This window comes from Branchiostoma floridae, chromosome 2 (assembly GCF_000003815.2).
Source record: "Branchiostoma floridae strain S238N-H82 chromosome 2, Bfl_VNyyK, whole genome shotgun sequence".
In the NCBI taxonomy this organism is placed as follows: domain Eukaryota; kingdom Metazoa; phylum Chordata; class Leptocardii; order Amphioxiformes; family Branchiostomatidae; genus Branchiostoma; species Branchiostoma floridae.
The window spans coordinates 33,901,687-33,927,833 of record NC_049980.1 but is presented as its reverse complement, the minus strand read 5'-3'; the positions used below and the strand labels follow the sequence as shown (position 1 = coordinate 33,927,833).

At 43.0% G+C, this 26,147-nt stretch overlaps 2 protein-coding genes, 1 long non-coding RNA gene and 1 other non-coding gene across 4 annotated transcripts in view; 1 reads left to right on the top strand and 3 right to left on the bottom strand.

Annotated features, from left to right (window-relative positions):
• Window positions 1–169: 169 nt before the first annotated feature.
• LOC118410543 lies at window positions 170–1,654 on the bottom strand. The gene is made up of 3 exons (XR_004830565.1): window positions 1,189–1,654; window positions 412–457; window positions 170–238 (listed from the first exon to the last, which is right to left on the bottom strand). It is a non-coding gene; the product is annotated as an uncharacterized LOC118410543 (long non-coding RNA).
• Window positions 1,655–12,284: 10,630 nt separating this feature from the next.
• On the bottom strand, window positions 12,285–16,634 carry LOC118409986 (forkhead box protein D2-like). Its single transcript, XM_035811417.1, is given in 5 exon segments — window positions 12,285–12,440; window positions 12,443–12,948; window positions 13,239–13,348; window positions 14,374–14,568; window positions 15,860–16,634. Coding segments are annotated over 5 exon segments (1,320 nt in total). The 5' UTR covers window positions 16,235–16,634; the 3' UTR covers window positions 12,285–12,306.
• A 1,626-nt stretch (window positions 16,635–18,260) lies between these two features.
• Window positions 18,261–18,333, bottom strand: Trnav-cac. The gene has a single exon. It is a non-coding gene; the product is annotated as a tRNA-Val (tRNA).
• Window positions 18,334–18,855: 522 nt separating this feature from the next.
• The window catches only part of LOC118431536 (chromodomain-helicase-DNA-binding protein 1-like), a 90,076-nt gene continuing 82,784 nt past the window's right edge, over window positions 18,856–26,147 (top strand). Inside the window, exons 1-3 of the mRNA XM_035842780.1 lie at window positions 18,856–19,043; window positions 19,363–19,474; window positions 19,730–20,004. Of these exons, the coding sequence (XP_035698673.1) occupies window positions 18,871–19,043; window positions 19,363–19,474; window positions 19,730–20,004 (560 nt within the window). The 5' untranslated portion in view covers window positions 18,856–18,870. The remainder of the gene's footprint in view (window positions 19,044–19,362; window positions 19,475–19,729; window positions 20,005–26,147) is intronic.

The window sequence follows — 26,147 nt, the reverse complement described above, 5'->3', positions numbered from 1 at the left end:
TGCAACGAAACCCTTTCACCTGTTCCCCAGCCTTCCTTCTTAGACTTACCCTACCTTAGTCGCTGTTTACTAAGGTTATTGCACAGTCTTGCTAATTGCAAGTAACATAGAAAGAAAATTATTAATAACAAACATGAAAGTTCTACTATCATGACATATGACGATTTACCTTGGTTCCCCAGATCGTGCCGATGTATGCTCGTGTCAATTTCTCCCTGCACCATCCGGCGGTACACGTCTGAAACACAACCACCGCCGTCACTTCACTTCTTCAGGGATTGTCAACTGGTGCAGTTTCCATTCAAGCCTCAGACGTATTTTGTCAAGAGCTGCGTGAAACATCGTTGATATACAAAAGAATGGACCATTAAATGTCGTCATAAACGTCCTATTCACCAACGACGGTCTTACCTCTGTACACTTTGACCTCTTCCATACCGATCAGATTATGGACCACCTGCAGGAACGGAAAAGTAATATATTTTCAGTCGGGAACCTCTTTAGTGTAGATATATTTAGAATTGTCAATTTGATAGTTCTCTCTTCTTCTTGTCGTTATGCACCACCCCTCCACTTTTCCTGGGGTCTTCAACTATCAAACTGTGTTCAGACATTTTCTTGGTATAGTTAACACGATGTTGGTAACGTTAACTCGAAACACGGTCATGTTCAAAGCACTATGGTTTCATACAATATTTGGGGTCGTTTCAAGATAGAACCATCATTGTCCGTTGCAAGGTCTGTTGACTTTTGTATCTTCGAATTGCGAGTAAGGTTTAGGTCCACGCATTGTTTTCTGAATCGCTCATTGATTACAATCGGAACCGTAAGTCTGAGGCAGTGTATCTCCAAGCAGAAGTAAGGGTACGGCTCATTTTGGTCCGTGTTTTCAAGACTTTGTACTCTTTCCAATGTTATTAGAGGTAGCTAGGGACATAGGTCGAAATGTACCAAGGCCATTGCTAGGATTTTTAGTTTTAACGAACCATTTGCCATCGTTACAGATATAACGTTAGCGGCCCTGTTCTAATATAAACGGTGGTCCTCTCATTTTAGGTCTGAGAAAATTACGTCTTTTCACCCTGGCGTATCCCGGAAGGAAAGTCTAGGTCTTAAACCCCCAAACAGCCGCTATATATCTGGTTTCAACACCCAGGATATACGTCCCTACCAAATATCCGTCCCTACCAAATATCCGTCCCGACCGAACTGCTCTGCCCACTTCTCCGTGGGCTGTTGCAGAAGCCATTCTTCAGGGCTCTGGAGAGTCGGCCACTGGACTTCTTCTGAGGACATGGTCTTGACTAGAAGGAGCGCAAGACCCAGTCTACTGCAGTTTAGAAGTGTGAATAGTTGTGAATAGGATCACCGAAGTCCAAAGTTCAAAATCCATGTTTGTAGAACACTACGTAGTGTCGCAGGTGGCGATTGAGCAAAGAAGGGTGCAGTCCCGATGCGTCCCGCAGTGAGTCCTCACGCAAGTATGACAAGAAATGCAGCAGAAGAGAACAGCTACTTGACCTAAAAGCCTAACAATGACGTCGCCTCTCCAACCAACAAGTGACGTCACCCTTTTTTCAAAGACGTAGAGGTAACTCCAGGTCGACACCACCGTTGTTGAGACAGTACGATCCGACAACTTAACAACAGTCACGCAGTAAGGAGGGCCCCAATGGGGGGTCCCGACAACGCTCTACGCTAAATTCTGATGGCCGGCTACGTATTACGCTGAATTCATGAAGCCTCTCTACGCTCTACGCTAAATTCAAAAGCTTTCCCACACGTTATGCAAAACTCATTACCGAGCGACTGAGCGTTTGTGTCAAAGATGGTACAAAAGTTGAGTTAAAAGTATTCATGGTAACCGGCGGCAGAGTAGCCTCCATAGCAGGCTCCCCATTTTAGAATGGACGGCTATGAGAGAGGCCAGCAATCAGCGACCCAGTACAAAAAGAAATGACCAGCAAAAGTGCCAAAAAAGTCCATAGAGAGCCTGCTATGGAGGCTACGGCAGAGGCGGCGGCAGCAAATTTCTAACGCGGGGCGCAATATTGCTGACCGAATTTTTATCATCTTGAGCGCCGAAGGCACGACAATCTTAGAGGGATCCGGGGGCATACTCCCCGGGAAAATTTTGAAATCTTGACCCTCTGAAACGCTATTTCCTGCATTTGAGGGGCAACTTTTTTTTGCAGACTACAAATGAAAACAGAACTGCAGTGGATGTCACTTGAAGACCGTGAGAAGGAAAATGTCCAGACTTTTCATGATGTACAAAATGACCAATAAACTGGTGGACGTACCGACTGATGAGTATCTAATACCAGCTCAAAAAAGAACAAGAAACAGTCATGCCTTCAAGTACCAGAGTTACCAACCTAGAATTGATGTGTTCAAAAAATCGTACTTCTCCAGAACTATCGTGGAGTGGAATTTGTTATCACCAAGCACTGTAGGGGCATCTCCTCCAGAGGTGGCAGGAAATATTGTTTTGGGGGACGATCTTTTCCTGACAGAATTTTGCAGCAGATGTAGCGCCTTTGACGCAACCCGTCGCGCCGGAGGCGCGACAATTAATCCTAGGGGGGGTCCGGGGGCATGCTCCCGCGGGAAAATTGGAAATCTTGACCCTCTAAAACACCTTTTCCCGCGTTTTGACAGGCAAATTTTGCTGCCAGACAAAGCTAAGTTTGATTGCAATTCCGTTAGAAAGACACATTTTTAGCGAAAATTTCTATTTGTTTAAAAGATTTTTGAGAGCGACTCTCCCTCAACATATTGTTCTGTGCCGTAGACGCGGGACAGGGAGGTCTGGCAAAATTTTGAAATCGGGACTCTCTGAAACGCCGTTTCTCGCATTTTCAGGGGTAAATTTTGCCGTTAGACTAGCTCGATTTTATGAAATTTGCATCATCAAAAATACACAAAGTTTCAGCTTGCTCCCCTCCCCCCCCAACATATTTTCCTAGGCAATACTTAATGCCGCCAAAAAAAGGATATGATTTTGCTGAAGTAACTGTTTTGGCGTATCTTATTACCTGGATGGCTAACCTTCATCGACGAATCTTTAATGCCATTTCTATTGAAAATACAGTTTTAAATTTTGAGGGCGACGCCCCAACATATTTTAACCATGTCGCCGTGAGCGCAGATTGTGCGGGGCGTCGCAAAGGAGGTCCACGGACATTTTGAAATCTCGACCCTCTGAAACGCAATTTCCTGCATTTTGACGGAACTTAGGGCAATCGATGGTTAGGGCAGGCTTGATTACGCTATATGCACAATTCATCCATTACGTTTTACGGTAAATTCCGGGGAGCTACAACGTATTACGTAGAATGAAAAGAGTCAATTACGCTCTACGCAAAATGCATCGATTACGCTCTACGTTGAATTAAGCGATCCGTCTACGCTCTACGTAGAATTAAAACGGCCGATTACGCTCTACGCAAAAGGGCATTGGGGCCCTCAGTAAGTGTGCGTGTGGACCACAACACAAGTGACATGTTTGTTAAGCTATTGAGATTTACCACAGTTTGGGTATTCTCCAAGCAGAGGTTCGGTTCCGGCTGTTTTTGACGTGTCTTTTATATATAATAGGCGTTTTTATCGGGCTTTCTTTTTGTGCTGTTTTTCTTATGCCTTCCTGCCAAATATTAGAAGATGTAAAAGAAAACTGCACAAAATTGAAAGTCCGATAAAACGCATAAAAATACTTAAAAAAACAGCCGGAGTCGAACCTTTGCTTGTAGAGTAAGGCTTGACATACCAGTAACAAGGGTTGCCATACTAGTAACAGGTAACTAGTAACTATCACTCATACCGGGATGGGCCCCTACACTCTTTCATACTTGTGGCGGGAATCTTAAAACTATTAAATAGCCTGCTCGAGGTGTGACTGTCCTCGAACACGGGACCTGGCGTTCCGTCCAACAGGACGACCTTAACCGAAGGTAGCTAGGCTAATTTTAACCTGAGTCAAGAGAGCAAATATGTGCAGAGTGCCTTTCCCAAGGGCACAACACTCGGAAATTGTTGTACTATTATAACTTACAGAACTTCTCACGAGGATTCAACAACCCTAACCATAAGATCACCTTGCCACCATTTGTGCTATGTTATGTCAAGGACGTTATATCTCTTTCTTCGCTGTCGTTCGGTGTATCAGGTCGAGCTGATTGATGATTTATTGATTATATCGGACCGTTTTGTGTCGCAAATTATCCCGCGCGAGAGACCACAAGATAAGGCGCGACGGATGTTTTTGTAGTCTGGCCCAGAACAACAAGTGCTATCGGGTTACCTGGGTACTACAGGTCATGTCATTGATACTGGCGCGCTTTGGGAAATTGTAGGTCAACGACCTGGGGTGACGTTGATTGGTCGAGTGGTTTATAGGCTGGTGGAAACGTACACGTAACGTTTAATAGTTCTTTTCAAATCATGATGTTCCTATTTACACGAATATTGCGATATTGTGCTTGTTACATTAAAAATCTTTTACTTTGTGTAAAAAATTGTCTCTTTCTGTTCTAATTTTCGAATCCTGACGTTGAATTTAGCTGTTGATAAACGTCGTAACAGTAAAATGCCCCCTCCCACTGAGTGAGGTTACTACAGGTCATGATCGGTTCATTCAACTCATGGCAACCGTTACTACTATTGTCCGCTGGTTTTGAACAACCGTTGATACGTGTTTCATTGCACGTTTCACTTAGAAGTTATAGCTTTGGAAGTATAGAATAATTACTAACGTCCCTGTACATTATAACTTTTAGTATATGAATACGAACGCCAATCCCTATTCAATACTATACAAATAGACAATAATTATGAAAAAAAATGTCAAAACAAGACTTTAAGTACTTGATGTCATGCACGGACGATCATGCTATTAACGCAATTTGCAAATATGTCTCCATGTGTTTCAAAAAGAGAGAAGATCATGTTAGATGCAGCCATTAGCGATTGTAACACACAGTACCTTCCATTTAGCCTAGTTTAAAATCCTCTGTCTTTTCCTCTGCATCCATAATACCACTTGCGGTCCTTTTGTGCATTTAGCCCTCGGGCATGAATATGCAATAAAGATTATCAGTAAAACTGACACTGCTTTTCTTCGCTAAGAAGTTCAAGGAGGTTAAGATGTTTCTGATAGCGTCTGTAGCGGTGTTTGAACGTTTTACCCACTGAGTACATGTAGTAAGTAGTTATAGGTTCCGTTTATCACCAGTTATCATGACGTTTGGCGCCATGCGTATCTCTTAAGCGGTCGTTTAGCTTTGGGTGGTTAACCGCACTGGCGGTTGTGGACACGCTTTTGTTCTCGAGTCGCGTTATCTGGTCAAGGACCGCCTTTATCTGGCGCGATGGTGTTTTCTTACCCTACCTGAGATGCCGCGTGTCTTCAGTAACACGTGCCCGCAACACTAACGCTGCATCACAGTTTGTTGACAAACTCTATTCCGTAAGTTGTTGTTGTGGCCCTTCTGATGTTAGTGTACACCTAACATTCAAAATCATTCAGTTCTTCATTCCTGCCTTCATTGACTGATAAATTCACTGGGTTATATGTTGTTTCGCCACAATGTCCGTTCATTTTGGACCTTCTGGTGGCTTTCCGTGGTACTGCAGCAGACCGGTTAGGCTTTTCTATCTCAAGTCCTGAACATGGTCACGATTTTAGTACATGTCATGTAGTACTTAGAAATAGGTTCTTTTTATCATGACGTTTGGCGCCATACATATCTCTTAAGGCTTAGGTCACATTTCCAAACCGGGGTCCGGCCGGGCAGCTTTCGGGAGCAAAAAGAATTATATAAAATGCATCAAAAGACACAAAATGTCAAAATAAGATTCATGGTCATGATTTGTGTATATTTTTAGGTATACATTGTAATTTTTCGTTTCTTAAAACATCCCGGCCGGGCCCCGGTTTTGAAATGTGACCTTAGCCTAAGCGGTCGTTTATTTAGGTTTCTGTGGTTCAACCGCAGATCGGACCTTCACTGGTTGTTGCCGACACACTTTTGTTCTCGAGTCCCTTTATCTGGTGTGTTTGTGTTTTCCTATAGCTAACCTACCTGAAATACCGCGTGTCTACAATAACACGTGCCCACAGCGCTAACACTGTATCAACTTTATGTTTGGGTGGTTAACCTCCTTGGTTAACCGCAGATTGGACCTTCTCTGGTGGTTGGTTACAGTGACACCCTTTTTTTCTAGAGTGGCTTTATCTAGTTCGTTTTCGTAACCTGCTAATAGATCTAGTACCTGAAATACCACGTGTCGACAGTACCACGTGCCCACAGCACTTACGATGTATCAAAGTTTGTTGGCAAAGTCCATTCCTTGTTGTTGTACATGTGGCCCTTAAAGTGTTAAGGCAAGGTGGCCCTTCTGATGTTGGTGAACACCAAATACTGTAAATGCAGAAACTTTCGCGGTGGATCAATATTCGCGTTTTTCGCGGTGGCCGCTTCACCGCTAACTTAAAATCCACTGCGAACATTTTTCCATGGCAGTAGGAGACTACAGTGGATGGTGCTACCGCGAACTTAAACCACCGCGAAAAGTCCTTTTTCCCGCTACCGTGAAATTAAATCCCCGCGAACTTAAATGCATTTACAGTATCTAAAATCATGATCACATTTCCAGTTCGTCATTTCTGCCTTCATTGAGTGATAAATTTACTGTAATTGAATGTAAAAGTGTGTATTTTGGTATCATTGGTGGCACAAGTTAGAGTGGAGTCCTGCCTTGCTCTACTTTTTGTCGCTCCCCGAAGGTACGCTTCCGTTGCACAAGCTGTATTTAAAAACACTTTAGGGCCCCATACAAATGCATGTAGTCCTTATTCCGTGGCCTCAAGCGTGGGTCTCGCACAATAACTCATTTTTTCCTCGCCCTGCGCCCACTGATGTATCAGAATGTGGCCGGTACAAAACGGGTCCGAGAAGAAAACGCACAAGAGAACAACTCAGCAGGGGACTGGCTTTCTCTCCTTACTGGGAAATCCTTTCGGACAAGGCACCATTATTCTGTGGTTTGTATTGTTGGGATGTTTTTCTGTTAGCGTCCCCATTTCAGATGTTGACTACAGTGTACTATTGGGCGGGAAAATCCATTCTCCAAGCAGAGGTTACGGTGGAGGAAGGATAGTACTGGCTGTGATTCCTTTTAGCTACCCCCCCCCCTCCCCTCCTTGTAAAGCCTGCTTGGATATTGAAGAATATCAACAGGGGCTTGAAAATTCACCAAAAGAACTGTTTTTATGACCCCTGTATGGTCTGCACGATGTGAATTGATACCAATGTGGAAATGGGGGCTATAGAAAATACACGTGCTCTACATTATACATATATTAAGAGTCTTGAGTTTACTTGATATCTAATACACTGTATTTTTATCCGCACGATTTTCTCTATAATTCACTGAAAGACAACGAAAAATGTAGGCTTATCAAGTATTCAAAATATGACAAACGCTCACCTTTATATTTTCTTATCATTTTATTATTCCATAAATCTCTCTGTTCCAACTCAGCCTCTTATTTACAACATATCATTTTCATACATTTTATTATCCCTGATATTTCAAACAGGTGTTGATATAAAAAGAAACTTAATACTTTGAAACACTCGCATAAGTTAACAATATGTACACTTAGTCTATATACAAGAACATTGAATGGGCGGTTGTACTGTACATGTTCAACTGTTAATCAATCTCCAAGCAGATGTACAAAGACTAATCGTAAAGTTTCTCAACGCTGAAATCCGTGGGAAAACGTTACGATTTCGCCTCTTTACATCTGCTTGGAGATCAGCGCTGTTTACGAGTTCCGCGTCACGCACACACAAAGAAACGTGACGCACCGAGGGTCAGAGGTCACCGTGCGACGTGACCGAGGTGAGAAAGTAGCACACGCGCACGGCAAACCTTGGCCCCAGCGCGGTAAACAACGATGTTTTTCTCCCGCAGAACAAAAGACCGTGCCCCGCCCCTAGACCTCTCTCAGTGGCACATAAAAACAATGACGTACACCCTCAGTCGGTCACGTAATCTTACGTAATCTTATACATTTTGTACCTTAACCGTAATCGTTATAAATATTTTAGCTCAATCTATACATATCTGTCACAAATATAATGACATAGGCAGTGGCACACGATTTCATCGGTCTAAAATAAGTTACAAACGGACAGAAATTTCCAGGTAGCTGCTTCGTGAAAATACCTGAGAAAGTAAAACGTTATTCTCAAATGAACCACTTTTACGTAAGATATGTTGCCTTTTTACACAAGATATGTAATTTCCCTTTTACATAAGATATCTCCCCGAGTGAAATTCTTATCTACATATTAGATCTACAAAAAAACTGATGAACTGTTTGTCAGACAGTGACACGTATGCTGACACAGTTTTTCGGTGGCCCCAGGCCATTTTCTACGATAATGATGTTTCTCAAGCAATCTCCATACCGGCAGTACTGCAGTCCATTCGCTGTTCAGTGGTAGTCCAAGTCTCTTTTTAGATTCTCCATGCAGGTCTTGGAAGGGTCAGCAGCCGAGAAGAAGTCATGCTGTCTCCTCCGAATGTCAAGAATCTCGACCCAGTTTCTTGGCGCAAACGCCGGAACACCTCCGCCAACTTTCCCTCGGACTTCGACTCAGGTGTGAATATCTGCATCTCTGTGACCGGTTCAGACGATGACGCAAGTCTCAAGCACGTTCTGGTCTTGACCGTTACAGTTACACCTTGTCTTCCGCATGTGTACTGAGAAGTCCATTTAGACTACAGGAAGTGAGTGAGTCATACAGGTGGTCTCAGTTCACCTGACACGCGCTCACCTGTGCCCGTGCACACCTCTCCTCCAACTCGCTCACCTTTTCCCAGGTGTAGGCACCTTCCAGGGGGGTCCCTCTCCCGAAGTCGAAGTTCCACTCCCGCCCCTTCTCTTCCACCACCCGGGCGATCTCTCTGTGCCAGTCGGACCGGAGCTGATCGTGATCGACGGGCCCGAAGAGCTGTCGGCGGGCGGGGGAACGCCCCTCGCCGAAGACTGCCAGGCCGCGTGCGGTCCCTAACGTGGACGGTCGACGCTTCACCGCGACTTCCCCCATGACGATGTGCGTAGAAACAGCAGATTCTGCAGCACGGGCTGTTGTTGGAGCGCAAGTGGATGTTTTGGGCGTCTACAATCGGCCAAAGTGTCCTTCGGTGCTCTGTTTTCTACGGAGGTTTTGCGTAGCACGTCCTGCCTTCCTTCTTGAACATGTGAAAATGCGGTGACATGCACGGGCAGGCCATGCGGTCATCAATCCCACACCCGTCACAATTCGCGCCAACACCCGTATAAGGAGTTGTTGTCACACGCTGCGGACCAATAGCAGCGCACCAAACCTTGGGGTCAAGAACCCCAATGGTTCGAAAGAGGCGTGGTCGCGGCGTGATTGACGGCTGCATTTGACGACAAGCGGGAAACCTCACCTGAGAAAAGCTCACCTTACCTAGGTGCGGTGGTTTTACCAAGAATCCAGAACAAAAGCGTGCACGTTGGAATCACGAGGAATGCAGTCCGTTCACGCACGACCTGGTGGCTGACTCATCGCTATAGATATCCTAGCCCAAAGCCTGGCTACCAAACCACCGTGAGGTCGTCGCTATCCCTACGGGGCTAGGGCTGTTGTACCGCCGCCAAGATCTCTAGCGAGCGCCGGGATTTTTTTACGGGGTTGGTTTAAACAAGTTATTTCGCTCACGACGATAACTCGGAATGCCGATTAGAAAGACAGGTTGCCAGAGAAAAGGACTATGCTTGTCAGACTGGGCCCGATAGCACACAGTGACTAGACTACGGTACCCGCTTTTTCTGTCAGTCCCAAACTTTTACAACATGCTACAACGTAATGCTAACATCATTTCGGGTACTTTAATGTATAAAATGAAAAAAAAAAAAACATATTGCAGCAAAATATAAGGGATTTATGTTTGCTGTGCCATTGTTATCACAAGTGGCAGCCATAATATAAGTGGCCGTGTGATGCCTAGTTATACAGTGTTATCTGTAGTATATGTTCTTAGTTGGTACAAAGTACGTGGGACAAGGCTCGCTCACATTTGCTAACACGTGTGAGTTAAAGTATAGGCGTCCTTCCTCAGTGGATCAGGAGCACAGATTTCTTAAAATAGATTTTAATGCATATGGAAATGATGCAAGTTTTTTTTTTTTTTTCATTCCGGCGACAGGGCTAATATTTTACCATTCTGCAATACAGTCTGCATTATTTCTTGGAATGTTAATGTTAATGAATGTTAATGTTTGAGGGTATTGCACCATTTAAGTTGCCATGTGCGTGTGTCTGTTTTTCTGTGTGTGTGTGTCTGTGCCGTGTGTGTGTCTGTGTTTGTGTGTCTGTGTTTGTGTGTGTCTGTGTTTGTGTGTGTCTGTGTTTGTGTGTCTGTTTCTGTGTGTGAGTGTGAGTCTGTGTTTGTGTTTCTGTGTGTGAGTGTGTGTGTGTGTGTCTGTGCTTGCGTGTGTGTGTGCCGTGTGTCTGTGCTTGTGTGTTTGTGTGAGTGAGTGCATCTTGGTCAGAGGCAAAGTAAACATTTGCAATCTTGTTAATGGGTGTTCAAAGGGCAATTTATTATTATAATTAAGTACATCGCTTTTAAACATAAGTCGCAACAACACGGCACCAACTTCATCCTGTTTCAAAGACTTTTGCAATAGCTGGAACGACCCAAATGAACGTACACGTACCATACGCCAACTTTCATTTTGTTATGTGTTTTTGTAAGTGAGTGAGTTTTGTAATGTCAGTCTAGAAGGCTCTAGGACTTTTTTGGTGGGGTAGGTGGGCGTTGGGTAAGTAAAATAGGAAGAATATACATTATAAGCAAGAGTTAGAAACGTAACATTCGCAAGCCAATATACAAAATGTTGACATTAAAACGGTCGCCTGTTACTACATAAAACAGTGCCTTCCTTATGAGCGCGCCATTTTCCACCCTTGTGTAACTTAAGCAAACAAGAGTGTATATATAACTGCTATCATGTGTTTCTTTCACTTCAGTTTGATTGCTCCCGTGTATTGTCCAGAGGGCGGCGCCATTCCGGGACATGAGATGACTATTTACAGAGCGACATCAGAAGTATATTTGTTTTGCTTCGCTCCAAAGTCTCAGAGAGAATAAATGTAACCTCACTCACTCACGCTCGCACACACGTGCATCCGACTGTCGTATTTACTCGGATTTAAATGGCAGGTAAAAACAAGGATTTAACCACAAGTCACCAGGTCACACACTAGTATCATCAAAGTTCATAGTTGCGTTGGTCCTACAAATATCATACAAAACGAGAGTTCCGCGACGATATACCTTCGCTAAATGATTTTGGCTTTACAACTGGTGTATTAATTGTGTTTATCATTAATTATGTAAATAAGCTCCTGTTTTAACGTTACATATATTATATTAATTAATCATCTCCTCCACCCAAATAACTGACGCGCACAATCTAAATTTTATGTCAGAAAGAAGGCTTTAATCACATTTCATGACTTTCATCGGACAGCTGCTTTCTTACCTAACAAAATAAACATATGGTACAAAGAAGTGCAACCTATAAACTACATATATTTACATATTGTTTTTTCGGAGTGGCGGATTTAGGTGACCTGTCGGAATAATGTTCACTGCCGTAGAGAAGGTAGCGGTACCAGGAAAAGGTACCCGTAACAGTAGGGATACCCCGGTAGGTAGGGTCACTGACGGATTTAGGTGACCTGGCGGAATAATGTTCACTGCCGTAGAGACGGTAGCGGCACCAGGAAAGGGTAACCGTAACAGTAGGGGTACCCTGGCAGGTAGGCTGACGGAATTAGGTGACCTGACGGAATTAGGTGACCTGACGGAATTAGGTGACCTGACGGAATAAAGTTCACTGCCGTAGAGACGGTAGGGGCACCAGGAAAGGGTAACCGTAACAGTAGGGGTACCCGGGCAGGTAGGGTCACTGACGGATTTAGGTGACCTGGCGGAATTAGGTGACCTGACGGAATAATGTTCACTGCCGCGGTAGAGACGGTAGCGGCACCATGAAGGGGTAACCGTAACAGTAGGGATACCCCGGTAGGTAGGGTGACGGATTTAGGTGACCTGACGGAATTAGGTGACCTGACGGAATAATGTTCACTGCCGTAGAGACGGTACCTAGCGGCACCAGGAATGGGTACCCGTAACAGTAGGGATACCCCGGTAGGTAGGGTGACGGATTTAGGTGACCTGGCGGAATTATGTTCACTGCCGCGGTAGAGACGGTAGCGGCACCAGGAAGGGGTACCCGTAACAGTAGGGATACCCCGGTAGGTAGGGTGACGGATTAAGGTGACCTGGCGGAATTAGGTGACCTGACGGAATAATGTTCACTGCCGTAGAGAAGGTAGCGGTACCAGGAAGGGGTAACCGTAACAGTAGGGATACCCCGGTAGGTAAGGCGACGGAAGTCTCGCGGGGGGTGACATCGGCACGAGAGGAGGGATGACTGGCGGGAACGGTGCCGACACCGCGCGGTAAGGAGCGACACCTGGCGGCGATAGTGTATTACTGCCGCCTGATTGCTGCGCCACAGATGATGACGTAGGACGGGAGGATGGGGATGGCATCTCGTTCCCATAGCTCCGTGTATAGGACCCTGGGATCAAGCTGGGATTGCAAGGGAGGGTGGAGTTGTTCTGTGGTACCGGCGGCGATGTGTGGCTTCTCGGAGCGGATTTTTTAGGTTCTTCCGCTCTCGTTGCGCTGGTAACGTCCGTATAACGCACGGGTCGGATTTCCGGACCCCCCTGCCTACCCGTGGGGCCGTAGGGAGACCCCCTGAAGAGCGGGTGCATGAGAGAGTACAGGGCCCGGCCGTCCTGGGATTCTTCTGTTTTGGAGCTTCTATAAGACGAATGGAATAGAGAAAAATGAAAGAATGGATGTATGATGGATCGAATGATCGAATGAATGGTTGGATGGACGGATGAATGGAATGATAAATGGATGGTTGGATGGATGGATGGATGGATGGATGGATGGATGGATGGATGGATGAATGAATGAATAAATGAATGAATGGATGGATGGATGGATGGATGGATACATGGATGAATGAATGAACGAATGAATGAACGAATGAATGAAATCATTAATATCAAAGTAGATGTTGTACGGAGAGCTAAGTGCCTCACCTGAAGCGAGCCGTCCTCCGTAAGTAGCTTCCCTTGGCGAACATGTTCCCACAGTCGGGATGGAGCGCCCAGAGGCCGCCTTTTCCCGGCTGCTCGCAGGACCGAGGGATCTAGAGGGGGAAGGGGGGACTACACGGTTATGATATACACCAGTAATGCATGTAATCCTATAGGAAACATGTTCCCGCAGTCGGGATCATCGGGAGCGCCCACAGACCGCCCTTACCCAAGTTACCGGGCTGCTCGCAGGACCGCGGGATCTGGACGGAAGGGCACAGGTGGTGTCAGTCGGACCATGGAAACGTTGGAACTTTCTCATCTCCAAGCAGACAAATGCTGGCTTAGCCGGCCTAGAAGTGTGCATTGACTAGGGAATGCTAGGCCGGCTACACCCCTTTTCTTTGCCAGCTTTTGAATTGTATACCTGTACTATCTTATGCTACCGTAGGATCTGCTTGGAGATTATGGACTGTGTAGAATCTGTCTAGGCGACCCTTACAGGTGTACGCACTGACCCTGACCATTCGCTGTGGATACTACATGTATTACAGACACAGTATACGCTATTTTGCACCACTTAACGCTGTATGCAATAGATTTTTGTGTACTTAAAATATTTGAAGAGCGTGCCATCAATGGTCCTAGAAGTCTCAGTATATGTTAAACGCATTTTCCAATCGAGGCCCGGCTGGGCTTTTGGGGGGAAACTAAAAGTAAAAATGTATACCCGAAAATGAACACAAATCATGCCCATTGCTCTTTTTTTTTTACGTTTTGTGTATTTTGGTGTATTTTGCATCATATTTTTCGTTCCCGAAAGCTGCCGGGCCCCGGTTTGGAAATCACGGTGACCAAGGCATATCTACTCTCCAAGCAGAGGTTAGGCTCCGGCTGCTTTTTAGTCGTTTTTATCGAGCTTTCTATTTTGTCATTTTTCTTGAAGTACGCCAGCCAAACTTAGGTTTTGACACAGCAAGATGAAATACAAAATAAAAAGCCCGATAAAAACGACTAAAAAAGAACGTTAAAAAGCAGCCGGAGCCTAACCTCTGCTTGGAGAGTAGGCATATCGTTTAAAATAGTTTTTTTTTTTAATCTAAATTTCCGTTCAAACGTCACAGTCACTTCTGCCCACCTTGACGAAGCAGTCGTTGAGTGACAGGTTGTGCCGGATGGAGTTCTGCCACCGACGCTTGTTCCGCCGGAAGTACGGGAACGTCCGCTCGATGAACTCGTATATGCCCGTGAGAGGAAGCGCCCCTAGCGGCGAGCTCCGTAACGCCATGACGATCAGGGCGATGTACGAGTATGGCGGCTTCGTGTCTGTGTCCTGTGGACAATGAATGAACAACTTCAATATCTGCATAAAAATGGAGATACACAAAATGTATACCAATGCAAATTCAAATTATCGCTTTCTAGTTGAAGTAGAACATGTATCCCCTTTATATCTAAATTCAGCGTATACATAGCGCTGATGGTAAATTGCAGGCCCCAATAAAAGTGAACGTCAATACCTGACAACTCAAGACCGATGCAAAGTATTCACAAGGAGGTTGAAAAACCTCCTTGGTACTCATTTGAAATGTTAGTTGGATATTTGTATCAAAGATTGTTTAATAGAATCAAACGTCGCTGTCGGTCAATGTATACCTTGGTATAAATGCGTTTGATGGCAACGATAAGTCCAAACATTCCGGACTGAAAAGTCACAAAGTTTTCCCCTCTGTAACGTTGTTTTTATAGACTTGAACAAACCGAGTGATTGAAGCCTCACTGAACAAACGTTACAATACACATCGCCAAGTGTCTAACAAAGGTACAGTCAAAACACACTCGCACACTACACATCTGTCAATACACATCCACGGATCAAACGACTAGCACATGAACATGAAATCAAAGAAAACAAAATTATATACGCCAGTTTTGCCCTACCCCAAATAAATCGAAACAAGACATTTTTCTACATACATTTTAAATGAGCCTAGGCGGCAATTTTGGGAACGTTCGGCTTGGAATTTGCTGTGCGTTCATGTGGAATGTGTGGATGTAGAGCCAAAGTTTAAAAATTTGAAGTTGAAAAACGTCCTTGGTAGAACACAGGCACGATCGAGAACTTTGTAGATAGAAGGGAATCATGTATGATATTGATCGTGAACATGGATCGCTTGGAATAATGTCCTAAAACGCAGCGTCTATCAGACTACATACATAGTAGTCATTGGTCAAATAGACTGAATTATATGCCAGAAGAGCTCGCCGTGGTCAACACACGTGACGAGTGACTCTATAGTCGACTAAGGTATTAAAAGGACTATGACCTTGAGCCGACTAAATCCCTTGGCAAATTTTCTGGCAAAGTTTCACTATTCCAGTTACGAGAGGAGTCTGGTAGAGACTACACAAAACGCATTTTGGCCTACTACAAGTACTTTTTTTATTGGCAGAGTACTTTTTTCGGCCAACTGAAAACTCTCTTGTCAAATGTGTTTTAGTCCGAGATTCAGAAAAAAATATCAGTTCGCAGATTCAACCACATCGTCATCCACCTTGCTTGCCAACAACATACAATAGAAAACTTGAATTAGAATAAAAGTAAAACTTTTCAAATACATTACCTCTCCCTTTTCCTCAGAAGAAGAAGGAGAAGACGCGTCTGAAGTCGTGCTGTCCGGAGTCTCGGCGATGTCGTCGGAGTTTGCCTCGGAGGGCGGCGACAGAGATCCGGCCACGCGCTCGGCACTCCTCTGGATCTCTCCCGGCACCGTGCAGGGGACGTCGCGGGCAGCGCCCTGTACGGTTAGCGGCGCGGTCCAGTCGTGAAGTAGGGCCATGGCGTCCACCTCACACACACTCCCAGCTACAAGTACAACTTCTCCAGGTGAAAACACGGCCGCGAAGTCAGGAAGAAGCTCTTCAAATGATGAGCGCAAGTACACCTGAGACGTCCGGCTATGATGGCGTTCTTCTTTGTGCCAGTGCCTGCTCTCCATACGTTATGACATATGTGTGTTCTTGTCGGTGTTTTCGCGGCTCTGTTTTCATATAAAAACAAGTGATAATGAAACAGCGCCTTCCACAATGCCGGGCCATCGTCCCTTTTCTGCAGGCATGAATCGGGTGTTAATTGGCGCTCGCGGACGGACAGATTTGCCTAATTGATTGGATAATTATCCCGCAGTGCCTTTTTGTTAGCGACTGTGAGACGTAATGGACGCTTCCTGTCGGAAACCTTGATGTCATTTCTGTTACTTTTCTTAGGTTAACGAGCATTTTCCTGTAAAGCACTGTGGTCTCGTCTGACAGAACAGTGAAGAATTATTATAGCTTTATTCTTGAGAAAAAGAGGTTTTGCATGTGCAATTCTATCCTGATAGGAAAGCCTTAATAATGATACCTGCCGAGTCATTTTCCTCCCAGAATTGGTTGCCACATCAAAGTCATTCACCAGAAAGATTAGTGCATGTGTAAGGATAAATGTGTATTTTGGATTCAAACATCTTATTAGACCTTGAATGGTGTAAACTGTTAATCTCCAAGCAGATTGTAGTTGGGGCTATTTGGGTGTGTTTGGCAAAGTTTTGTATGTTTTTTTCTGGAGGTGTACGCTTTTTAAAATAGCGTAACGTTAACCATAGGAAGAGCGTAGCCTGACTAAAATCGCGCCCCTAGCGGCCGGCCCTACGATTGCCGCCACGGGGAGGGGGTCATTAACTCCAGCCAGCGAGAGCTTGTGTAAACACAGGCTAGGAAGAGCGCACCTCTAGAAAAAATTAAACACGGCAAAATGCGCTAAAAAAAAAGAACACCAACTGCAACATAGACAACAAGATTAATCCCTTCTCTCATGACACCAGGAAAAGCGACCCGAAGGTCAATTTGGATTCTTCTTAAATAAGGTCTAAAAAAATGGTTGAGTCGCTACAGAACGAAACGGTACAAGCCTTTTAGATATAATTACTTTGACACATTCAGACCGTTTGGTAACTAGGTGCTAAGTTTTCGACGGGAATTAAGAGCGAGCCGGTAAATTTCCCGACTACTACTATATCCCCGCGACTCAACCTCTGCTTGGAGAGTACTAAAAAAAGCACAGAAACAAAGCGGAGACAAAAGTTAATCTCCAAGCAGATCTTGCTGTGGCAAATGCGAAGGCGTTTAGCCGACAGATGGAGGAGCCTGATTGGCCAATAACTCCTATGCCGGCTAAACTCCTTCCCATTTGCCACAGCAAGGTCTGCTTGGAGATTAGACAAAAGTAGCAACAACGCTGATGTGTATTGTGACTGAGAGGCAAAAAAAGTGGGGCAAAGATAACATAGGGATTAGCGACTAAGTGAAACCTTGAGAGTATGCATTAACAAAACAGCAAGTTCAATTTTGTTTCATAACAGAGGGTTTAATTTTCTTGTTGTTCAACTTGTTGTTGTTGGGGGCCTATAAATAGGTCCCGAAAGAGGGATTATCTGGAAAAAGTGTCCCCAAAATGACGTTTGAAAAATTACAGTGTTATAAGTAATACTCCCTTTCCACTAGGACGGCGCTCTCGCCGCGCTCTCTCTGCGACCTAAAATCTGGCATTTCGCTCAACGAATTGTATAGAAAAGAAACGAATCTTTTTACACTTTGTGCGTTTTGTTGTCTTCTTTAGTCGCACTTTTACGTTTTGTATGATATACCCAGTATGAAAGCGAAGATTACACATATCCTATGCTGGTCGCAGTTAGAGCGCAGTGCGATCGCCGTCTAGTGGAAAGGGGGCATAAGTTACACCATGTAGATTTTTTTCTGCTATGTTTCCCAGCGTCTTTCTGTGATTTCGTGTTGTGTAACTAAACGTCACTTGGCCCAAGACCCAGGGGTTCTGGGTTCAAATCCTCCTTACAGTCAAAAAAGATTCATACAACAGAAAAAAACATCAATTTATGACCCAGATTAACGTACTACGTTACTACGAAAATCTTATAAACAAAGTATAAAACAGATAAAAAGGAATTGTTAGAGCTGACAAAAAGACATTGTCACCGCCCGGGATCGAACCGGGGACCTTGCGCGTGTGAGGCGCACGTGATAACCACTACACTACGGTGACATTTGGTGAAGATTGTCCGCGCATAAAAGTATATAAACTCAACGTCTAATCCTAAACAAGATTTTTATAAACAAGCAGGATATTTTCTTACTAATGCTTTGTATTATATTGCTAACCAAAACAATTATCTCAGTTGCGTTACTAAAACTAAACTGAATAGTACATAAACAAACATTACAATGCCACGATGTGGACACTTGCACTTCTGGCGGATAATTACTGAACTGCAGGAGAAAAATTGAACGCCCATCAGGTCAGCTAATGTAAAGCGGATATTGTCACATTAATTATTCAGTTGACAACAAATCAATGCCCAGAACAATTCCACAGTTGGAAATAGGTCGATTTGCACGTCATTTCAGGACTTCACAACTTATCGATATATCCTGGCCAATGTGAATTTCTAATTTTTAAGAAAGCCAAACTTTAGATTGGGATCACCATTTTACTTTCTACACTTTTTATTCAGTTTTATTCCCTGTATTTGTTTTTCCGGTAACTCGTACTTTGACATGTGGTTTGCACAATGGATTCTAGATGTTTGTTTGTTTTAAATTGTCCGTTATTGTTAGTAAATCACCTGAAATCCGCACACCTGTCTCACCTGGCCTGTATCAGGTGGATCAATTAACTCTACCCACAACCCCCTGCGCGCGACACTGTGGGAGGAAGAAGCAAATATGGCGACTGAACGCGGGCAAAATTTCTCAGTGCGTACTTTTTTTTCAACATTCTCCGAAAAGGGGGGTTGCTATTGGCCCAGGCGTGTCATTATCGAAGGAATGGGATCTATATTTTTAAGAGAACGTTTCTGTGCTGTCCAAATTGATCTAGTTGGTAGGAAAAGTGGCAAAATAGCGCGGTGATTTTTTTTGTTTCGGGTGCTGAAGGCTCAAACGACATCTTGTCTGCAGCGGCCGTTGTCCTGGAAAATCTGCTGGAAACGGTTCCTTTTGGCCTCGCGCGGTCTAAAATCTCACACCGTTACTTCAGCGTTTCCCTGACTGTCATTTTGTACCTTATTTACAGGTTTAGGACCAACAGGGTGCCGGAAATTCACGATTCTTCGCACGCAGAGTCGACCTCTACAGGCGCACATGAGGGGCGGCCACCATCGCCTCTCCAACAAGTGATGGAACAGGTCTGAGCTTCCCCCTTTTATACCCCGTTTTCCACGCTCAAATTGCGTTTTTGTGCACTCCAAGCAGTTGCAAAGCGTTCGGAAGACCACCACGTGCTAGTTTTTGTCGGATTCTTGGACAAATACTTGGCATTTTTGCAGTTATTTTCAGCACATGTGGCAGTGTTCTCGCCGAGGAAAGGTTTATGTGTTCGGACGAATAGGATGCAGAATTTCCCGACGACAACCTGACCAAACTCTTTATTTTTTCCCCAGTTTGGTTCGTTATCTTACGGGGCCGGTGTTGAGCGAGTCGGCGGGCGCACTCAGTCCCACATCCCGGCTGCCTCGCCCTCTCTTACCACAGTCGAGGGCCTGCCAGAGGCCGAGTTCGACGGCAACTTTCTCCCTCCCGACATTTCGACGACTTTCCAGGACCCCGACACTGGGTCCAACAAGGTGTCCCAACCCCAGAACATCCCTCCTTACACGCTAGAAAACGGCGACAACTCCAGAGAACAGCCGTCTTCGGCCGAGAGTGGAGACTCAAGGTATGCTAGCGACTCTTTCCCCGCCAAAATCTCTGCCTTTTTAGCCTTCTTTCTCAGTTTTTGCCGGGTAAAAATGAGCGACCTGCCCATGAAAGTTATCGGGAATGATGTGGGTGTTAGTACACGAAACATGCGGCCAATTTTTGTGAAAAATGTTCAGCTTAGATATAGCGAATTGTACCCACTGTTGTAGCATATGGTGCGGAAAATAGTGTAGAACTAAAGAAGTAAACGGTAGCATTTGTCTGTTGTTATGGACATGTTCTTTCTGGTGTGTTTCTGAAGTTTTACAGGTCCAATATGTCAGATTTATCCGTAAGTAATGTACCAAGTTTGACAGTTAGACCAATGATATTCTCATGTATCACTGAGATTTGGATTGCTATATACAGGAGTATATAAAGTGCTCTTTTATATGTAGAACAGAACTTTTCTCTATATGGAATTTGCCTTCACACAAGTTGCTGCCCCCCTCCCACCCTTTGCAAGAACAAATGTACACACATGTACATAATGCTGTCATTTATGACTATGTACGTGTGTTGAGAAAATATTTTTACATGAAGTTTTCCAAGAATGAGTTTGTTGAAGAACACTTGAGTTTAGATGGGAACATGCAAGAAAAAACCTTACATAAACCCTTTGATACAGGACACAACGACAAGTATTGTGCCTTTTTGTGTTTTTATGTCATTTTTTAAATTCTCACCGACTCATGCACACAGATGCAAGTAAGACATGTAGACATTACTGAAATTGGACGGTTGTTGTAGATCTCCTGGGCACATTGTGACAGGGTTTGGGTTGATATGGAGAATATTCGACAGCTGGTCTTTTCCGAAAGACACTGGTCTCGGTGATAGCCACATGTCTGCTACCTGTACTAGTAGGCACGCAGGCAGAAACTGTGGTTTTCTTTTTCAGCAATCAAATGTGGTTTTAATTATTAAGTTGTGAACTCAAAATTGTAGGAGTGAAAGAGCCTTCCACATCTCCAAAGGCAACATTACTCGAATAAAACTGTGTGTTACACTTACAGTTTCCATGATATGGGTCAATGCTATGATCAGTAGGCATTAAATACAATATCATAGCCTTGAATTCTGTTATGGTTTTCTGAAGTTATATACAAGGGAATGGACAAGTATACAATTGTGTATATAATGGTGCTATGATATTTTCTTAGCATTGGAAATATGTTGGACACAGCTATTCTCTCAGCAACAGTGCCACACAGCTTTTTTAGTAGACATGGTCTATATAGTATACCGTATATTCTGTTGGAGTTTACATATATGCATTTTGGCCTTTGATTGTGACATTTTTGTGTCACATACATATATATACTGAGAAAACAATTTGTTATCTCTTTCAATTTACATGGTAGATAGCTACAATCGAAGTATGATACCAAGGCATCGAACCAACCAAACACTTCCATTGGAAACTGTCCTTGACCTGAAACTTTTCTTGAAAGTGTCATACAACATCATTTGTTGATTTTTCAGTTTAGATATTTTGAGATGCTTTAAAGAATAGGCAAAAACTGAGCCTAAATTACAAGCAACATGGAAAACTGAAGAATTATCCGTCGTTGTTATACTTATAGACTTTTCACTGAGGGAAAAGTCATATCTTTGATACCTAGAACCAAAGTCTTACCATGTCATTTATTTGAGGGTTCGAAACTTTCTAAAAGATTGGAAGCATTCAAGTGAGGTGCACGTGGTGTTCTTGCAATGTTGTAGACAATGATTACATATGCAAGTCACATACACATGAACACCAGCTTTCCTTGTGTTGTACGAGTGAGAAGTCTTGGCCCCCATGCCTACATATCTGTGTTCGGTACACGGGTCTCCTTGTTCCTATGGAGAGTTTGATAATATTATTATACCCTTCCGAAGGCTTTTCGGTGGTAGAGTATATCCTGGACATAGTCAGCCATCTTGGAATGTTTCAGCCATGACATCATGTTCTAGGAAAGAGGCCCAGTATGAGGGGGTACCCCAGACAGCTTGCCATGCAGTAGGACTGGTCTAGAGCACAGATAACAGACCAGGACTACCTGAGCTTGGAGCCATTCTGGTCTATTGTCTTTCTAGTACATGTTCTATCAGTATTTTATCTAGCTGTTGTGATTTTTTGTGTTTAATTTTGCGAATTTGTTGTATAATGTAGAGCTGTGAATAACTTGTTTTTTTCTTTAGCTTGGTGCTTGTCTGGAAAGTCAGTCCTGTCAGACAGGAGTCACGGTGGACTGAAGTGTCCAACCTTGTGTTTATGTGGAGAAAATTGTATTTAGATTTTTTTTTACAAGATGAAAGTAACTGTAAAGGGAGTTTGGCTTGAAGCCAGAGCCTTTCCTATCTCCTAGGACATGTATATCTGCTTCTGCCTGTGTTGTTGCCTGCTTTTAGACCATCTGTGGATGGACAGTCTTTCCTCTAGGCAGAAGGTGTCGTAAACAATTGTTGTCTGTAAAATGTGTGTTTGTAATGCAGCGAGTATATTTTGTACAAGGCCTGTACAGCACATATGCTGTCAGTATTTACACAAAAGCCATATTGTCCATATGGAAACCCCTTTTTTGTGGCCATTTCACCAAAATTCTACCTCAGTGGCTAAACACAGACCAGGGTGTCTTTTAGAGCACAGGCACCAAGTTCCCAGCAACAAATTTAGAGAATAATATGGTTAATTTTTCGTTAAAGGCCGTTTCTTGTATGTAGAGAATTTTCCCGTGGTGGGCCCCTGGATTGTCGCATTGCAGCTGCAACCTAGGTCACGTAGGACATGTTGTTTACAGGGTGGAGTGGGGAGGTGAGGGGCGGCACAGGCTGGGCCTCTCTACCACACTGTACAGCCTGATACTGGGCTTTCTTCTAGGGCATCTTGTTTAGGTAGAATTTTGTCAGTAGATTCTTTGATTTAGTAGAACTACAAGGTTTAATATGATAGAATATGTTGCTTTTGAATGAATTTCAAAAGAAGGTATATAAATGCCTGTCTGTTGTATGAATGAGAGAAACAAGAATATTTTCTAGTACAATGTTCTACTCTAGGGCAGTTTTTTCCCCTGTATCGAGTGATTTTGAAACCTTTACAGAACCAACTATGAGTTTTAAATGGAATGATATAATGGCAATGGCATTAATAAAAGTCTTCCTTGTACAAATATTTACACTTTGGAAAAAGCTCTTTGTCTTTGTTATTTGTATACTGGGGAATGATACTAGATACTGTTCTATATCGAGGCATGGCAGTGTTAGCTGATGGTACAATGTCTGTGGTTATGCGACATCACAGTACAGTTTTAATGTGCCCACTGCTTGTACTTTGGTGCTGTGGTATATGTACATGTATGGTGTTAGTAGCTCCCATGTTGCTCTGTTCAAGCCCGTGGGAAAACAGATATGTTTGACCCTGCCTGAAATGATAACAAAAGAGAGGTGGCCTTGGGCACTTTTGTTGTTTATTTATGTTTGTGTTATCCTGATATTTTCCAAAAAAGCACAGGCAAAAGAACAGACATGTGAAGTCAGATTTTTTGGTAGCATGTAGAAACCAGTCTTGCCTCTTGGTCCAACCTATATCTGCTAGAGGTGTTACTCTCATGCGGAAAACAATGGAGAAAAAATTACAATCAATGCAGACTGTTTGTTTTTAATCTTTGAAATTATTTTTCTTTTCAAAAAGAAAAGAGAACAATCTGAATTAAATCTAGTGTTCACTGCCTAATGATTTTTGTTGTATCAGAATGCTGTGCCTCTGCTACAAGTAGTATTCACTACTATGCCTATGGGGCCATAGTATTGAGTCTTGTCTGTGTTAAAGCTAAACTTGTGTCTGAAGGGTAGTCTTTTTTGTTCTAAAGCATGCATATCACACATCAACACCTTTCAGTGATAGATTGAAACCCATTTGTTTTGTATGGATGGAAAAATTTGGTTTCGCGGCATACTTTCCATAATTTTTTTTAAAAATGAAAGATCACATGGTTGGTTTTGGCCCCCATTGAAGAACATTTTCACTTGTGGAGAATTTGTCGTAGATGCTGTGTGTTGTAGCAACCAAAAAGGGCAATTAAAAAATGTGTATGGTCATTATAGTCACATTTTCTTGATGTTTCATAGACAATCTTTTGAATAAAAATTCTTATGACTCTTTTGTAGCTTTTTACATACAATGACCTCCACTAATTACTCTGAGTCTCATTAATGTATTTGTTGAAAAGTGGGTTGTAAAAACGGAAAACGATTTTCAAGCATAGCTTGAATCCGTATTAAAGGAGATCTCAGAAATTTTACTGGATCTAAAACTTCCATCTGGACATTTTGTTACTGGACCATTATTTAGAGCATGCAGCTGAGCAATTGCTAACTGTTACACAGGTGCACTGAAAAAAATGAGAATAGTCTGTGACAGAAAAAAAAGTAAATAAAAAACAACAACATGCATTTGGTATTCAAATTTAAAAAAAAAAAGATCAGAGAGATCTATGATTGTGATAAAAAGTATTCTCTCCTGAAAAGATGTCAATAAACAGTAATAGTACATGTACTAGTAAGTAACCTAGACCACACTGATGATTCAAAATTCAAATGAACATGTCTGTAAAAAAAAAAAACCTGACTTGTCTCTGATTCTGTCCATGCATAGCTTCTTTTAAAAAATGTTAATAGTTACACACCTGCAGTTCCAGAACAAACTGCTTGGAGGCCCAAACCTACATTTCTTCCTGACATTAAAATCTATCCGCCCCAAAATAAAAACCACAGCATGACTAGGACAAAGGATTTAAAAAAAAAAAGAAGTTCTGCTGCAATACCAAGGAAAGCAGCCAGGAGGCCCAAAATCAACCTTGACATTTGTCTTCCAAATATCTACATACCACATATCATTACAGTCCAGACCTTCTTCACAAATATATTTACCAGATAAACAAATAAACAAGTAAACAAATAAACACAGACAGATACACCCAAACAATAGCCACTTTCATGGAGGTAAAAGTATCATGAAGTAGGTAGGTAGAACCAATGCAGGGCCTGCAAAAAAATTTTTGCAGTTGAAAATGTAGACAAGTTGCAATTTTGCTGGGCAAAAAAAAATTCAGGCTCGTTCTTGTTATCATGAAAAACAATTCAGCTAATTAACCGAAATTAAAGCTTGTGTTTCAGTACTGGCAAGACAATTGACATTTGGTCTTCCTGGCTTGCAAATAAGTTTTTGGAATAGTTGCTTTTTGCAGATCACCGAAATAAAATTATTTTGACTTTTGAGCCCTACAATGTTATGGCTACAATGTTATCAGACCTGATAACACCCTGACCAGTAAGCTGGTTCCTGGTTTGCACTGCTCATGCACAAGGTCAAAAGTGAAGGCAACTTTGTGTCAGTTCTTGTACATATCATACAATATCATGTCCAGATGCGTTCTGTTTATGTCTCAGAGGCCTCCAACTTTGACATCTTGCCCACAATGCACCATACTGTGTGTGCATGTGCACTTCGAACGTGAAATAGCATATTCTTCTGTGTTGGACAATCAATATGTTTGATACATCAAACTCTTACTGAGCTTTACTTTACGTGGACTGGTATGTCAAGGTAAAAGAACACTTTCAAAGCCACCCCCTGAAGTTTCCAAAAAGCTGGAAAGAGCTAGGAAATGGAATCTTTATCTTTAAGGAGTATGAAATGGAATGTGATGTAGCTATGCATCTTGTTACCTTTGCCTCATATTATTACAGCAGGTAGATAGGTACCCATCTGAGTAATGAGAATAAAATAGATCTATGAAAATATGCTCTTGGAGTCAATATCTGCCTGAGCTTGAAGTTTTGAATGTTTTGGGGAAGAATTGAACGTGAAAAAAGTTTGTCAACTTCACCGAAAAGTTGCGATTTTAAACGTTAATGACGGTCGGACATCCAGGTAGAATATTCTTTCAAAATCAAGAAACTAGATACTGTACATTCTCTTAAGAGTCAGAGAGTGTGTGCTAATAAAAGTTGGTAAACCTTACTACTTGTTTAGTAGTCTGAAGTGCGAGAAGAAGAAGTTAGGTGGTCATCACATAACCTGTACCAACCCTCCAAAGTGTGTCAGTAAATTGTGTCTGTTGGTCACAAAGTTTG